Genomic DNA, 14,880 nt, shown 5'->3' with positions numbered 1-14,880 from the left:
GTGCGTACGTCGGCCGTCGAAGAACGGCCTTTGTCATATCCATATATCCATAAGGGTTGCCATATGCTCGCATATTTGCCAGTGCTGTTGCTGCTGCTATTGCTGCTGCTGTTGCCGCTGCAGTTGCCTTCAGCATTTGGGGGAATATAATACGAGAACCCTAACCAGAGGGTGAGTTTTCGTTTTCAGTCCCGCTGTACTGTGAGTGCTGTTATCGTCATCGAGGTCGGTCGTCGTCGTCGTCGTCGACGTCGTCGCTGAGTCGCATGTGTTTCGCATTTTTCTACCCCCGACCCTGCCAATGCCCCTGCCTATGCTTATGCCTCTGCCCTTTCCCTGTGCCCCGTTCCCGGTTTCCCTTGTTTGCCTGTCTGCCTCTGAGTTTGCCTTTGCCACTGCCGCATGTCTCATCATCGCATTTCATCCCTCGTTTCGTTTCGTTCTCGTTCGCGTCTGCAGCTGTATTTTCGGTTTTATTTTTGGTATAGGGGCTGGAGCGAGTCTAGACATGCTGGCCGTCCGGACTCCGGATGATTCGCCCCTTTTGGGAACACACCAAGTCTTTCGATTCTCAACGAGAAGTTCCCTTCTTGGAATTATTACTTGGGTTTGCTGTTGCTACATTCCCCATTACCATTGCCTCCTCGGCTGACTCATTCTTATTATCAGCGTAGTCGTCGTTGGTTTTTAAAAGGCGAGGCGAGGCGCGCTCACTCATTGCTCATTGTTCTGTTGACAACTGGTCGTATGTGTAATGCGGCCGAAGCTCGTTGCGCATACGCCGTGTGCGCTTAAAAGCTGCGCCAAAACACAAAACCAATCAGCTAAAAGCTCTTCCACTCCAATCAAATCAAATCGCATCAGCTGAGCTTCGCAACGGGAAAACCAAAGCGAACAACATCAACATCAACACAGCACACAAAAAAGAAAACTTTCTACGCTAATTTTCGTTCGAATGGAGAAATGCTGGCCATCATTATAAGCCGCAACAGCAACAGAAAAAGCAACAACATTTATACAATGCTGGCCATCATCTTGGGACTGGCTGGCTGACTGGCTCACCTCACTGCCGCCTGATGATAATGATGATTTTCGAGCTGCGTTCGCTGGCTATGTTGCTGGAAGTTGAATTTTATTGCCACACCAACATCAGTCAGGCAGTTTCAAGCGGCAACAGCAACCAGGCACCGCAGCAGTAAGGCAACACAAAAGCCAGTCCCCCGTCAAGCGTTCGTTGCTTTTTACCCACCAGCAGCAACATCTACAGCAACAGCAACAGCAGCATTTTACGCTTCGCCAGCAACTCGTTTCAGCTGGCACTGGCAGCGGACTGAAAACTAAAAAGCAGGAGGAGATTGGCGGTGCGAGGGGCGTGGGTCTCCGGCTCCGACTCCGACTGGCTCCAAATTGACGGGCCGAGTCTAAAGCTCGCACGCAGCGTCGCTGCAGTTGCTGTGTTGTTTGTTGTTGTTACTGCAGCAGCAGCAGCAGCAGCAACACCAACAGCAACATCGTCGCTACCTTCAAATTCCACAATATTCAAGTTTCAGGTTATGAGCCAACCAAGCAGCCAGTCAGCCAGGCAGCCAGCGAACAGAAACCAACCCAACTTGAGAGCCGGAGCCAGTCATCGTCAGCAGCAACAACAAAAGCAACATGAAACGAAATGTTTGCCCGAAAGCCAGAGCCAAGAGCTAAGAGCCAGGGCCCGGGACAACGGCAACAACAACCAAAAGTCGTCATCCGCTTGGGGCACTGTGGGTAGAAATTGAACTACGAAAATGATTTCCATGTTGTTGGCCCACAGTAAAAGTTGATTATGTAGGAAATTAATGATATATAAAGAAGTTAGATAAAACATGATTTTCCCTGTTATAGTAAAGACAGTAATTTGCTTGTTTCAATACTAAAACCATTTCTAAAATCAAAAAGATCAAGATAATGAAAGCAAAAACTTATATTGGTATGATCTGTATTTGACATTATTATTATAATTTCACATCACATCGTTCATCAACTAAATTTTCTTTTACTTGATATTATTTAGTAACCAAAACTAAAATCTAACCCAAATATAACCATTATAAACCCCATTCCATCCCACTGTGCTAGCTCGCGAGTCGACTTGCAAAGCATTTAAGTCGGTCGCCGTTGTCGTTGTCGCTACCTCCATTGCCTGGCTCTGAAACTCAGACTATGACTCTGGCTATAACTCTGGGCTGTGGGCTCTGGCACTGGCTCTGACTGTGGCTCTGTGACTCTGACTGGCCCGATCCACTCCGGTCGGAGCGGGTCTGCTGCTCTGGTCTTGGGGGCCCCACTTTGAATTCTTCGGCTGGGGCGCACGGCACAACGTGCGATAGCAGCGAAACGAGCCCGAGTGCCGCACACAAAAAATAACGTCAAGACAACAGAAAAGAAAAAGAAAAAGAAAAAAAAAAAAATAAAGAAAAATAACAAGTAGAAGGCAAAAAAAAAGGCCGAGTTTCGGTTTTCGAGTTGGGTTTGGGTTTAAGCCGCGATCTCCGCCAAAGCAATTTAAGTGTACGAGCCAAAGAGGAAGAAGAAACTTTGGAAACATAAAAAAGAGCGCTCGGCGGCCCGAAGACGACGATGAGGCATAATAAAAAAAATTACCAACCAGCAAACTGGAGTTCAACGGAGTTTCAAAAAAGAAGAAGAAAAAAAAGAAGACAGCAGCGGTCTTCTGCTCATCATAATAAAAATGAATTGAATTGAAGACGAAAACAAACGACGACGAGGAAGACGAAAACGAAGACGCACCACCCGATCTCCCACTCTTGTTTCTCGCGCTCTCTTAGATGGGAAGCTCGAGATGGCAACGATATGGTGGCTTGCCACTCGGAGTTTCCCATGCTGGCTTAGTTATTTTTCCCTCCCTCATGGTGAAAACTTTGAATTCAAACACCCACAACAATAACAGAGCGGGGCTGCGAGCTGTTTGCTTATAGCGGCACATGACGATGTGGGAACGGAAAGATTTCCGAACCCGGCTTTCCCACTACTACCATTCAACTTCCAAACCTCTATAGCTATGCTTAGCATTGTAGGAATTTTAGTTACGGGAGCTATGAAATATCATTTGATTTCTTTGAAAAAACTTATTTTTTAAGTTTTTGAGATATCAAAATATTGGGAAAATGCGGAAGTTCTCAATATCCTCTAGGTAAGATGTAGCTTAGTTGCCTAGAAAAGTGAAGTATTATCTATCCTAACCAAGTTGTAAGAAAGAAACAGCCACTTCTGTTAAGTAATGAAAATCTTTAACAATATTAAGCCTGATAATCTAAGACATATTTCAAAAATGGGAAAATGTTAATCATTTTTGAATATTAACAAGGATTTAAAAAGATATATAGAAAAGTAAAGATTACAAGACTTATTTGCAAGAAGAAGAGCTCAACTCAAATTATAAAGCAAGTTTAGTATAAATCCATCTATTAGCTATGCTTTTAGGTTTGGGGGGTTTTGGGTAGTTGGTTGCGTTATATGAGGCAGATTTTTTTTGATGTGCGCATATTTTGCGTCGGCCATTTCATGTTGCCGCACCACGGAGTTCGCCGCACGACTGACAGACACAAAAAGCCCCCGATTCCGATTCCGATTCCGAGTTTCGAGTCCGAGTGAGTCCCCGTGTCGATGTGGGGCCGTCGATTGGTAGCAGAGGCGGAGAAGCAGCGGACGCGACAGAGGCAGGAAGCTACGCCGCCATCGTCGCCGTCGTCGTCGACCAAATCAGCTGTTTTTGGCGAATTAGAGCAATTTTCAATGCGCGCCGCTTTTCTGTTTCTGTTTTTTTTTTTTGTCATGCGGCTTTTTGTTGCGCTTCATGTCGAAGATTTATAAGCAGCGACGCTGGCAGCGAAGTTGGCATCGCAATTGGTGACATTGAAAATTTGCAAGGCATCTCTCGCTCTTCCCACTTTGCGTACGTGTGTTTGAGTGTGCCTTTTTGCGAAATGTGGGGAACAGCTGACATCATACATTACCCACATGAGTGGAGGCCAAGTTTGGTGGGGAACATCCCCCTCCCGTTTAAGAATGGTGACTTTTGGTCAATGAACCGTACCTCACCAAACTCTCCTCCTTCAAGGCAACTCAGCTGTTTACGCGATGATGTGCAGAGCACGGCATTTCGTGAAACGTGAGTCCGAGACCCTCACAAAATCCCAGCATATGAAATGCCAACCCAAACCAACTAAGCAAACCCATTTCATCCCATTCCATTGTTAGCCGCCCAAGGGTCGCTCGAGCATTCTACCTAAGGTCGAGGACCATAATCCCCGAAAAGGATGCAGCGCATTAGACACTCCAGTGGGTTCGGGTTCGAATTTGGGTTTTCTAGGATTGCAGCACTCACTCTTTCTACCTGACCAAACCCAAGCGATCCATCAATATGCCATTGCGACTGTCGAGACTTTAAGGACGAATTCGACCGTTATTGAACCTTTGCCAAGTGTTCAAGTGGCGGGGGACACTTAATGGGAATGCAATTGCCAGGAAATCAACCTGTTGGTGGATTGATTGACTAGCTAATAAGAAATCGTCTGGGTAAAGTCTTAACGATGGTGGGAACTAAGTTTGATAAGAAAGATTTGTTTGGAAATTTATGTATGTAGATATGAACTGGTCTCGTATGATAAATCGATTATTAAATAACTATGGTTCCTTAGTTTAAATGGGCAGATACTCAAGTTAAACATAATTTCCATAGATATCCTAAATGAGTCGACAATCCAAGTCTACAATCATTATATAATGTCTGTATCTAACATATCTTTAATCCCTCTACCTTTACGATCGCCAATTCTACTAATATCTAGTATCATGGAAGTCCCCATACTGCTGGTCTCCCGGAACAATAGTTATTTCATTTACCTTCCAATCCCAGCTAACAATCGGCTGGCAGATAAACGATGATCATCGATCTGCATGCTAAAAATTTCTGCCGTACGGCTCTTATCATCGCAGACCAGCTGATAAGACAAGAGAACGCGAGCGAGGAGAGCACAGAGAGCTGAGCCAGGGCATTGCGTCAAGTGCGCTAATCGCTGGCTCCGAATCGGAACCAGGGCTGCTAGCCACCAGGCAACAACAATTGCCGTTAAAAATTGCCGGAGCGACAGCACCACTGCGCAAATTGCACGTCGCGCAGTGTACGAAGCAGCAACGACAACAACAGCACAGCTATCAAGGCGTACGTACGAACATTCACCAAGCCGCTTGGTAAACACAAAATTACAAAAAAAAAAAAAACAGAAATACCATGGAAAAAACTGTCGGTATATATATATATGTATGTATATACCGAAATATACACACAGCCCCAACCAACAAAGACTCCACTCCACATCCCCGTATATACATCCATGCAATCATATATACACATCCAATGTTGCTGACTCGACTTACCGCAACATACAGACGTTCGTCGTATATAAGTATGTGCTAGAGAGAGAGAGCAGACCCGAACGGCCGACACACGAAGTACAGTCGCACAGTTAAAAATAAAGTATGGGCCGTTGCAACGGGGAAGGGAAAGGGAGATGGCAAGAGAGAAAAAGCAGGCAAAGAGAAGAGCGCAAGCGAGCGAGGGTAAAACAACAAAGCGAATGCTGGTAAATAATGATGATGGAACCAGTGTGCTGTGTATGTATGTATATGGCGTGCGATTGTGTGTGTATACTGCACAGTAAAATTTCATGTATTAAAATCGTTTGTTCGTGTATATGCATGTACACTGTACAGGGTAAGAGCTGCCATCGCTGTCTCTGTGGTTGTTGTTGCTGCTATAGCTGCTTTTGCTTGCCTTGTGCTGTGCTGTTGATAGCGAGGGACGTAATATCGCAACTTTTGCCGTTCCAAAAGCACGGAGCCAAGCGAACGTTCGTTCGTTCGTTCGTTCGAGTTTAATTTTGTAGTACGTAGCAGGAAAAAAAGAAACGACAAAAAATAAATGATGGCGGCAACAACAACAACGGCGACGACGACTGACTTGGCAGTGTTGCGTTCCGATTTTTGTTGAAAATATTTTTGTTTCTTTTTGCGTTTCGAAAACACTCGAAGAGCTGAACCAAAAGCAGAAGAAGAGGAAGAGGAGAAGAATGAGGCTTACAGCGACCGTTTTTCTAGTGCGTTTCGCTTAGAATGGCAAAAATCTCCAAAGGGGACGGAATCCCACCCCAAAATGAATAACCCATCATCTCACAACCCCCCACTTTCAAATAGTGTGGTGTGGTGAGTGGTAAGTACGGCCTCGCACGCTCGATTTAGCGAAGGTTGCCTCTTTGCTAGCGTGGTGGGATAACGGATGTTGGATATATTCGTCGGATGTCGGACAACGGCCGCAGCGTAGCGCGCGCAAATTCACGTAGTTTGAATCGGTTTCGGATTCAGACTTGCCAGCGCAGCGCCACAAAGCTAACGGATCGAACCAAGGTTGGCCCCTGGCATTTTCCTATGGCATATTGCATGAGGCAATCGAAATGTGTAGAGAGTTTCGTATGCTAAAGACTTTGTATCAAATCTTCATGTTTGTTTCCTAAGATAACTTATTTTTTCAAGGGAACTATATTATAATAGGCGATCTTTCTTATAAAATCTAAAACAATCAGATTTATTTGCTATTAATCACAATATATAGATTTATAATATTTAGATAAACCAATAACTTAAAATCCTTCAGATAATATTAAATCCAAAACCTCAGTGATCTAGATAATTTCAGATCTAGGACACAGATAACATAGAGAATCATTCCCATTATTCCATTTCCAATCTCATTTGATCTTCAAGTTTAGACTTTATCGTAGAACCCAATCTGCCTGTCCTTTATTTAACGGTTTCATGGTTAACGCTCTTTAAGGGCTGCCTGGCCGCTTTAACCCATGTCCGCCCACGAGCGCCCAGCCGTGACTATGACGCCAACTCCCGGTATCCCGTACTCCTACGTTACGGCTCTACTTCGATACGACCGCCCACACATACAGACAACCCTGCCCCGGTGGCAGTTCCCCCCTTATAACACCCTCAACTGTTTATAAAATAACCTTATTTTGCACATATACACAGGCTTTCCGATGTGCTTGTGTGTGTGTGTGTAAGCTCCATCAGCGCCCACGGGGTTGGGTGATTCTTCCTCTTCCCGTACCACCTTCTCTTTCTGTTTTCCCGTCTCTCTTTGGCACTTTATGCCTGACATTATTATAATATTATATTCTTTATAATAATGGGTTGGCAGCACTGGCAGCCGAAAACCACCTACAGCCATATACCAGCCACCCAACCACCCTTCTTCCTCACAACTCACTCCTATATCCATCGCCTCATCGTAACCCCTCTCATCGAGTCGAGTTGGCGACCCTGCGCAGTAAAGTCGAGCCGGCTTTTCTCTATCGTACGACCCTCCATACTCCGATATCCCCCTTTTATAAAACAGCCACCCAAAAACCACCCAATCTCTGAATACTCCTCGTGTTGGGTGTGGTGAGATATGCCGTGTGACGTATAAAAGCTAAAAACGTTGGCAAATATAATGAAATTGGGTGAAATGCTAGGCCACCCACTGTACTACCACCACCCATTAACCCCCCTCATGTTCTGGCATAATAAAGCCTACCAACAGGACGAGGAATAAGTTGGGTTATGGGTGGATTGATGGAGATGATGGTAGTGGTGCTGCGCTGCTGTCGGCGCTGGTGGTGGTGGTTTTGGGCCATCCACTAGTATGAAAACCACTTTTCCAATTGCACGTACACCACTACGTGGGCTGAGTAAAAGAGAAAGAGAGTGCGGAAGAGTGAAAGAGAGATGGAATGCTTCCTACCACTCCACCACCTTCCCCTTTTTTTTTTTTAGCTCATACCAGTTGTTGTTGTGTGGGTGGTTAGGTGGCTGTCAGAGAGAACAGCAATGAGAGAAATGAAAATGGAAGCGAGGACAGGCGGAGGCAGGACGAACAACATTGCACAGTGGAAAATGAAATCACAGGGGGATTTCAAAAAATCGTAGCTAGATTTTTATTTTAAAGGATGTTTTGTAAACAATGAAGTCGCATAAAGACTATTAAACAAACTAAGATTTGGGAATAATATAAATCTCCTCAACTAATAGAATTTCATACATTAACCCGTGCCTGATATTGCAAATTTAATACACCTATTTCTGCCAGTGTTCTTGAGTGGGTGGTGAATTGGGGTGGACCATGTAGTGGTGTGCTAGGAGGGTAGTAGCTAGCCTTGCTCTGTCGCTGCTGTTGCTGCTGCTCTGCTCACGATAACTTTAATTTGGCTTAATGGAAATTTTCGCTGGCGCTCTCGTTGTGCTGTTATCCTTAAGCAAACTCACTGATGCTGCTCCTGCCTCGCTCTTTACCTCGACCTCGGCTATTCCCCATTTCCCAAGATTACGAACTGTCCAACGTCCATCGTCCATCTACCATGGTCCATGGTCCCTGTTCGCTGGTCCGCGTGTTAAGTAGGTGACGCAACCGCAAATTTGCGGCTGGCGATTTAATAATGCTAATGGTGTGCGTGTGCAAGTGCATTGGTAGTTGGACATTGCACGTGTAGTAGTTGCTTTTGTTGTTGTTGTTATTGTTGGCGCTGCTCTGGACCGTCTGTGAGTCACGTCATCATCACACGGCCATCGTCGTCATCGTCGAACCATTTACGTCGTCGCCAGCCGGTAATTCCCCGAACCCATAGCCATAGACATATAGCCATATCCCCCCTCTTAGGTGGTGGTGCAAACAAGTGCAAGTGATGCGCATTCATTGATAAGATTTCGTGCCACAACTCGCCGCTGCCAGCTGTCTTTGTATGTTGCTGCCCGTGGATGTGTGGGCATACATTAAGCCAAGTCAAGTTAAGTCAAGACCGCGTTGCCATATATGTTAAGCTCTCTGTGCGAGCAAATCTTTCAATCGGTCAACAGGGGACCCCTCACCGACAAAAGAGGCACAACTTGAGAGCTCCACTATATGGACAACTTGCCACGCTCTCTGTTGTGGTCAAAACAGCTGTTAACAACTGGCCAGAACTTGCAATGTCATCAGCGATAAGCAGAAGTTCCAGAATCGCTAAAAGCGATCTACACCTTCAAATCCCTTAACTAGCCAACTTGAGGTTTGTTGAACCCAACGCTTACGATAGGCTCTTATCTTGGGCTCTGAACTTAACCCCCAGGCCAATCGAAAGTCATTAACAAGGGGGCTTGGTTTTATGGGGCTAATACAACAACTGGTAAACTAATTGATGTGCTGACTACCGATAGATATTAGAAATGTGCAATGATAAAGTAATTTATGAAGAGGTCTAAGTATAGGGGAGTTAGTTATCAAATAAGTTTATTCTCATATGTTTTAAGGTGAAAACTAACTAAGAACTAAAAGATTTACAAGATGCATCCCTTTTAAAAACTTATTCCATTCAGCTAAGCCATCATCTTGCAACTTAAGTTTGATTCTTTAATGTTTCACCTGCGGTACGACGACGACACAAGTCGTGACTGGGACTCAAATTGCTCATGCGACGTGGTGCCCCTTCCTTGGCAGTCTTTTGTTTACATTTTTAGAATACTGGCACCACAACAAACGAAAAGGAATACCAACTCCTCCGTTTCTTTATTCTTTTCCTTGTTGTTGTTTTTTTTTCTTATTTGATTATACATTCTTCATTGAGCAATTTGCGTTTTCGTGTTGCACTTGACCCAAGGAGCCGGCAACAAGTTAAGATGCGAGGGCAAATTAAGGGAGCCAGAGCATCCAAGGATAATGGTATTAATGGAGCAGGCATACACACACACACCCCCTCTTCCTCTCTCTCTCGGAATCGTGGTTTAAGCCCCCTGAAGGCATTTATTTTATGGCTGCCCCAGACACCAGACATGTGTGTGCGTATCCTTCGTTCGCTTACACACACTCATGCAAATATAACAGCGGCTATGTGCTGTATGCTATATGCAACCAAAGCGTAACCAAAACCAAACCAACCAAGTCGCGATTTTCATTCATAAAATCGAAGAGCCAAAGAAAATGGGCAACGAAGGAGGAGGCTGCTGCTGTTTGCTGCGCAGCTAGCGTCTCTGTTGGCTGCCACTGCTACTGACTCTGCCTCTGCTACCAATAACTCAAAAGGCGCGCGCATTTCAGCGCACTTGTGTTAATGTATCTGAAAGTGAAATCACCAAAAGGCGGAGGCCGCCTCCTATATTCCATGTACCATGTATCCGTGCCATGCCGGTCCGGCGCCAACTCCAAACTATTATTTGCCAGGCCACGCGGCCAGTGCTTCTGCCTCAGTCGCGGTCGCAGTCGCTGTCTCAGTCTCAGCCTCAGCTGGCTGCGCTGTCAACTGCTCTGCCTGCTCAATTAAGTGAATTAAGTCTCGTGCCGGAATTTGCACCACCCCAAAAACCCCAAACGAGCAGGCGAAACGACGAAGAGGAACGAAAACAACAACAACAGCATTCATCGCACCATAACCATAAAGAACAATTAAAAAAGCAGAACAAGAAAGGAATAAAGATAAGGCGCTAAGAATCAAGACTGCAACGAACGGGAAATGCCCTTCGGCTTGGGAAAAGGTAAAAGGTAAACAAACGGAATGGTGAAGGTGCGAGTTGTTGCATTTATCAAAACGGATAATGGTTGATGGTGTAATAGAGAAAGGTGTCAGGCAGGGTTTTCATTTTTAATGATACATCCACTCAAATCTGTAGCTTCCTCAAGTCAAAACAACACTTGAAGAAAGATAGATCTTAACAAATCCTTACTGGAAGACGTGTCATCATTTTCAGGGGTTGGGCTTTTCCTTATTGGTTTTCTATGATCTTTAATTAATTTTCTATGGTTGGAATGGGTGATTATAGAGTAAGAAACTTCATTTTCCATATCTAATAAATGTTTTTGGTATTACCAAATATTTTTAAATATTTAGTCTACCTAAAATCAAATTTATATAAAGATCTAGCAGATCTAAACTTACAATCCCCCTATTTTGATATTTCAGAGTTCCTATTTTGGTTCCACCAAATTGCCCGGCGAATACCCCATGACCTAAACGCATTGTAAAACTTTTCTTTACTGTCGAAAGAACTAAGAAATTAATACGGGGCTGCTACGCTGACGCCAACGAAAGAGAAAACGTAAACAGAGCAATGACGCTGACGCCGACGGCGACGCCGAAAAGTTTGTTGCTGTTTTCTGCGGGGGAAGCAGGAGCCAAGAGGGTGTGTGGGCGGCAAAAGATGGACGGGGTTGTGAAGGAGGCGGGCGAGCAGAGAAAGAGCGCAAGCATGAGAGGAGAGCCGAAAAAGAGCGTTTGCATGTAATTAATTAAAAGGCCCCAAAAGTCAGCTGTCTGCTGCCGCTGCTTTTGCTGCTATTTCTGCTGTCCAATTGTTGCGTTGCATTAGACGCAGCGCAGCGGCTTAGCCGGCGACAGCGGAGCTAAAGCCAACTGAGAAGTCAACGCTGGCAGCGGCTATTTAGCATATTGTGCGAATGTGTGCCAATAGATGGCGCTGCATGATGCCTGGCCTGGTCACAAAGTGCGAGGGAGAAGGACTACCTGCTAGCTCAGACGGTCATTATTGCACTGAAAAGCAGGCAACTTTGTTTGTACTAAGACACGGGGAACCCCATAATTACTTAGCACTCAAAGTATATGTATTATTTTGGTCTAACTCACTTGTTTGAAGATAGTGTATACTGATACTGGATTATGAATCTTTCCAAAGAAAAAGTAGACAAATAAAGAGTGTAAGGTTAGATCTTTCTAACTAGTGTCTAAGTTAGGATACAGTTTGAGTCTAGAGAATCAAGACTATATCGTATAAATGAAGAATGATGTGCTTAAAACATTGATAATTGATTTCAACATTACCCAACTTGAGGTCACCTCATTTCTTACTGTGTTTTACGCAGGGGTTTTTGGGTGGGTTAAAAGGGGGCACTGGCCAGCCTGCTGGCTGCACGTGCAACTTGTGCATTGTTTACACTGCTGAATGGCAGCAGCCAGCGAGAGCGGGCATTGTTGCTGTTCTTGGGTTCGCTGCCATGTCCCTTTGTTGTTGGCAACCTTCCTTACTTCTCGTCTCGACTGGCATTATCCTCCTCTTAAGTTTGCATGTCATGCCCCAGAGCACCACCATCATCATCATTGCCACCCACTGGGGCGCACACCCACGCATTGCCAATAAGCTGGCACAAACCACATGTTGAAGCTACGCGCATTTCGCAAGTCGGCGCTGCAGGTGCGGTATGCCACCTGAGAGATTCCCCCAATTGGCGTAGGCTCCAACCCCAAAACTTGCCTTATCAGTCCTAAGACGAACTGAACTTGCGGCAAGTTCAAGTTGCTGATAAGACAGTTTGGAATTACTTAGAAACCGTAATCTCACTTATACGTAAACTATTACAAGGGATTTCCCGAGAAAAATTGGTTGATTTTTGTTGCCAATCAAATAGAAAGTTTAAACTTTTAAAATCATGAGTTCAGTAACTGATTTTATGAAAATTATATAATATAAATTAGGAACAAAGTTATACTCAATATTTAAATAAATATATTATTAAGGTATTTTGTATTTTCTCATTGATGAATTTTTCTGTCTTCGTTACTTTTCACATTTGTTAGACAAGGTAAGACTATCTATGATCACCGAAACTTCCAATATGATAATTTCTTTACCCAAGACCCTAAAACCAACTTCTCCAAAAATACCGAATTTCTTAAAATTATATTTCAAATCCAATTCTTTTCAGATTTCCAAGACTCACCTCAGTGCACATTTTCGGCTGGGCCGTTCTCAGTTTCACAACTTTTATATCCAAATAGATGGAAAACGAAAAAAAAGGTATCGCGTTGGAGTTTATGTTCAGGGCGATAGTACGATCCCTGTCAGTCAGTCACTGGGCGGCGTGGGCGGATCAGAGGGCGGCCAGCAGGTGTCCCGAAGGGTAGCGGGACGAGCAGGCATATGAGCGGCCCAAAGCGGCATCACAGAACTTGAACGACATGGCTGTGCACAATAACTAACTGATCAGATCAAACTGTTTATTTTGTATCTCCAACTTTATAACTGATGTTCACTTTGATTTTGAATATGATTTTCCAGTTGGTTAATATGTACTATATTTCACATTAATACGATGTGTGCACTATAATTTTCCGGGAAACTGTGCTGTTTGAAGTTGATAACTTTGAATTACGCGCGCTAGGCGAACGGCTGGCGTTTACGTCGTTTTCGAATTGGAGCTGTCTAGCGGGCACGGAGCGAATGAGCGACGTGGACCTCGCAGCGCCGTGCTAAAATCACAAATAAAACGCTCGGCGCTCAAGAAGCAGGCACCAGGCAGTCAAAACGGCAGGCACGCACACTAGCGCATAGTAAATGCACCCCTGTACAAGCACAGTCTGTATTTCGCAGTGAGTGCGAGCGGTCTAGCTATATATAACTGTCTCTCTTCCACGACGCGCACTTATGTAAAAAGCATTGAAAATGAACGAGTTTCTGGATAGCAGCGGGGGTGAGAGACCGAGAGAAAGAGAAAAAACAGGCACAGCGAGAGCGAGTGAGAGAACATGGCACACACACAATACAGGGGCATTGCCAGCTGTGTGTGAGGCCGAACGGCGTTGCCAGCCACCAATTTCAACCCAGCACAGCAACGCAAAGCAGAAATCCCAACAACGAAATAACGAACTACGGAATAACGAACTACGAACAGCGAAGCGAAACGTTGTGCAAACCAAAAGCAAACCAAACCAGGCGCTTTGGACTGGCCCGCCGGTTCGTTCGGTTCGATTGTGGGAGCGGGTATTCAAAAGATACAAGCAGCGGTTGCGGCGTTGCCAGAGTTTGAGGTTCAATTTGAAAGTCGATTGGGTTTTTATGATATTTCGGATAGCGATCGGGAGGGTTTTTAAAAAGTGCTAGGGTTGACAAGGTCCTATATTAGATCTGTGGATAAATAAGCTTATGGGCATACAGTCAATAATTTAAGAAAGCGAAAAATAGGTTCTTATGTTCCAGTTATGATGTACATATATAAGAATATTTGTTTGCATAGTATTCTTCAGTATTTTCGGAATGCTATCCGAGGTGTTTGTAACCCTTAGTCATTGTAAGAAATTTTTAAAACATTTTTAAAGTTTTTTAAATATACAAATGTATATACATAAAAACATATATTCAACAAAATTGTTTTGGTACATATATGTATTTAAAAACGTTTCTTCGACATATTGTTTCTATGTTCCATTGCACTCTATTAAGCTCAATCAACTCTTATGATCAAAATGTGAAATTATGCATAAGCCCCAATATAAGAACTGTTTTTATAAGTATAATGTTACGAATCCAATAATTTAATACAAATTCGAAAGATGTGATCATTCTTCCCTAGAATTTTATCCACAATATTCTAATGAACCAATATCAATAAACTTAGCTTATGATCCACCCATTTGGATCAAGAAACCCAGAAATTTTCCCAAACCCGCGAAGAAGTCGTTTCCGTCCCATATGGCAACCCTGTGTCGCACAAACGCTGACTAACAGTCTACACCAATACCACCAACGGCGTATCTCTTGCCGCTGTATGTGTGTGTCAGTCTTGCTTGTCAGTTGGGATTTCGTTTCGTATCGGGTCGTTCGTTTTCGTTTATATAAAGGTACATTTCCACATGGGCACATGCATATGTATGTGTGTGTGTGTGTGTACGAGTGGTATGCGGCGAAGGCAGCAACAAAGCAAACTGAGCCAAAGCGACTGAAACGTTCGCTGCGAAAAGCAAAACTGAACTACGAGTTTTGCTGTTGCTTGTTGGTGTTTCGCTGGCGACGTCGGCGTCG

General features: G+C 44.3%; 1 protein-coding gene across 2 annotated transcripts in view; it reads right to left on the bottom strand.

Annotated features, from left to right (window-relative positions):
• LOC108116393 (RNA polymerase II degradation factor 1) overlaps positions 1-14,880 on the bottom strand; it is a 37,119-nt gene that overhangs the window by 4,932 nt on the left and 17,307 nt on the right. Inside the window, exon 1 of one of the 2 annotated variants that reach the window (XM_017228257.2) lies at positions 12,803-13,347. The exons of the other annotated variant lie outside the window; for it this stretch is intronic. Within the exon in view, the coding sequence (XP_017083746.1) occupies positions 12,803-12,814 (12 nt within the window). The 5' untranslated portion in view covers positions 12,815-13,347. Of the gene's footprint in view, positions 1-12,802; positions 13,348-14,880 lie in introns of those variants that run through there. 2 annotated transcript variants of the gene reach the window in all.

Source organism: Drosophila eugracilis, unplaced genomic scaffold (genome assembly GCF_018153835.1).
Source record: "Drosophila eugracilis isolate 14026-0451.02 unplaced genomic scaffold, ASM1815383v1 contig_367, whole genome shotgun sequence".
Classification (NCBI taxonomy): domain Eukaryota; kingdom Metazoa; phylum Arthropoda; class Insecta; order Diptera; family Drosophilidae; genus Drosophila; species Drosophila eugracilis.
The sequence above is the reverse complement of the archived record's forward strand: the minus strand, read 5'-3'. Positions and strand labels throughout refer to the sequence as shown.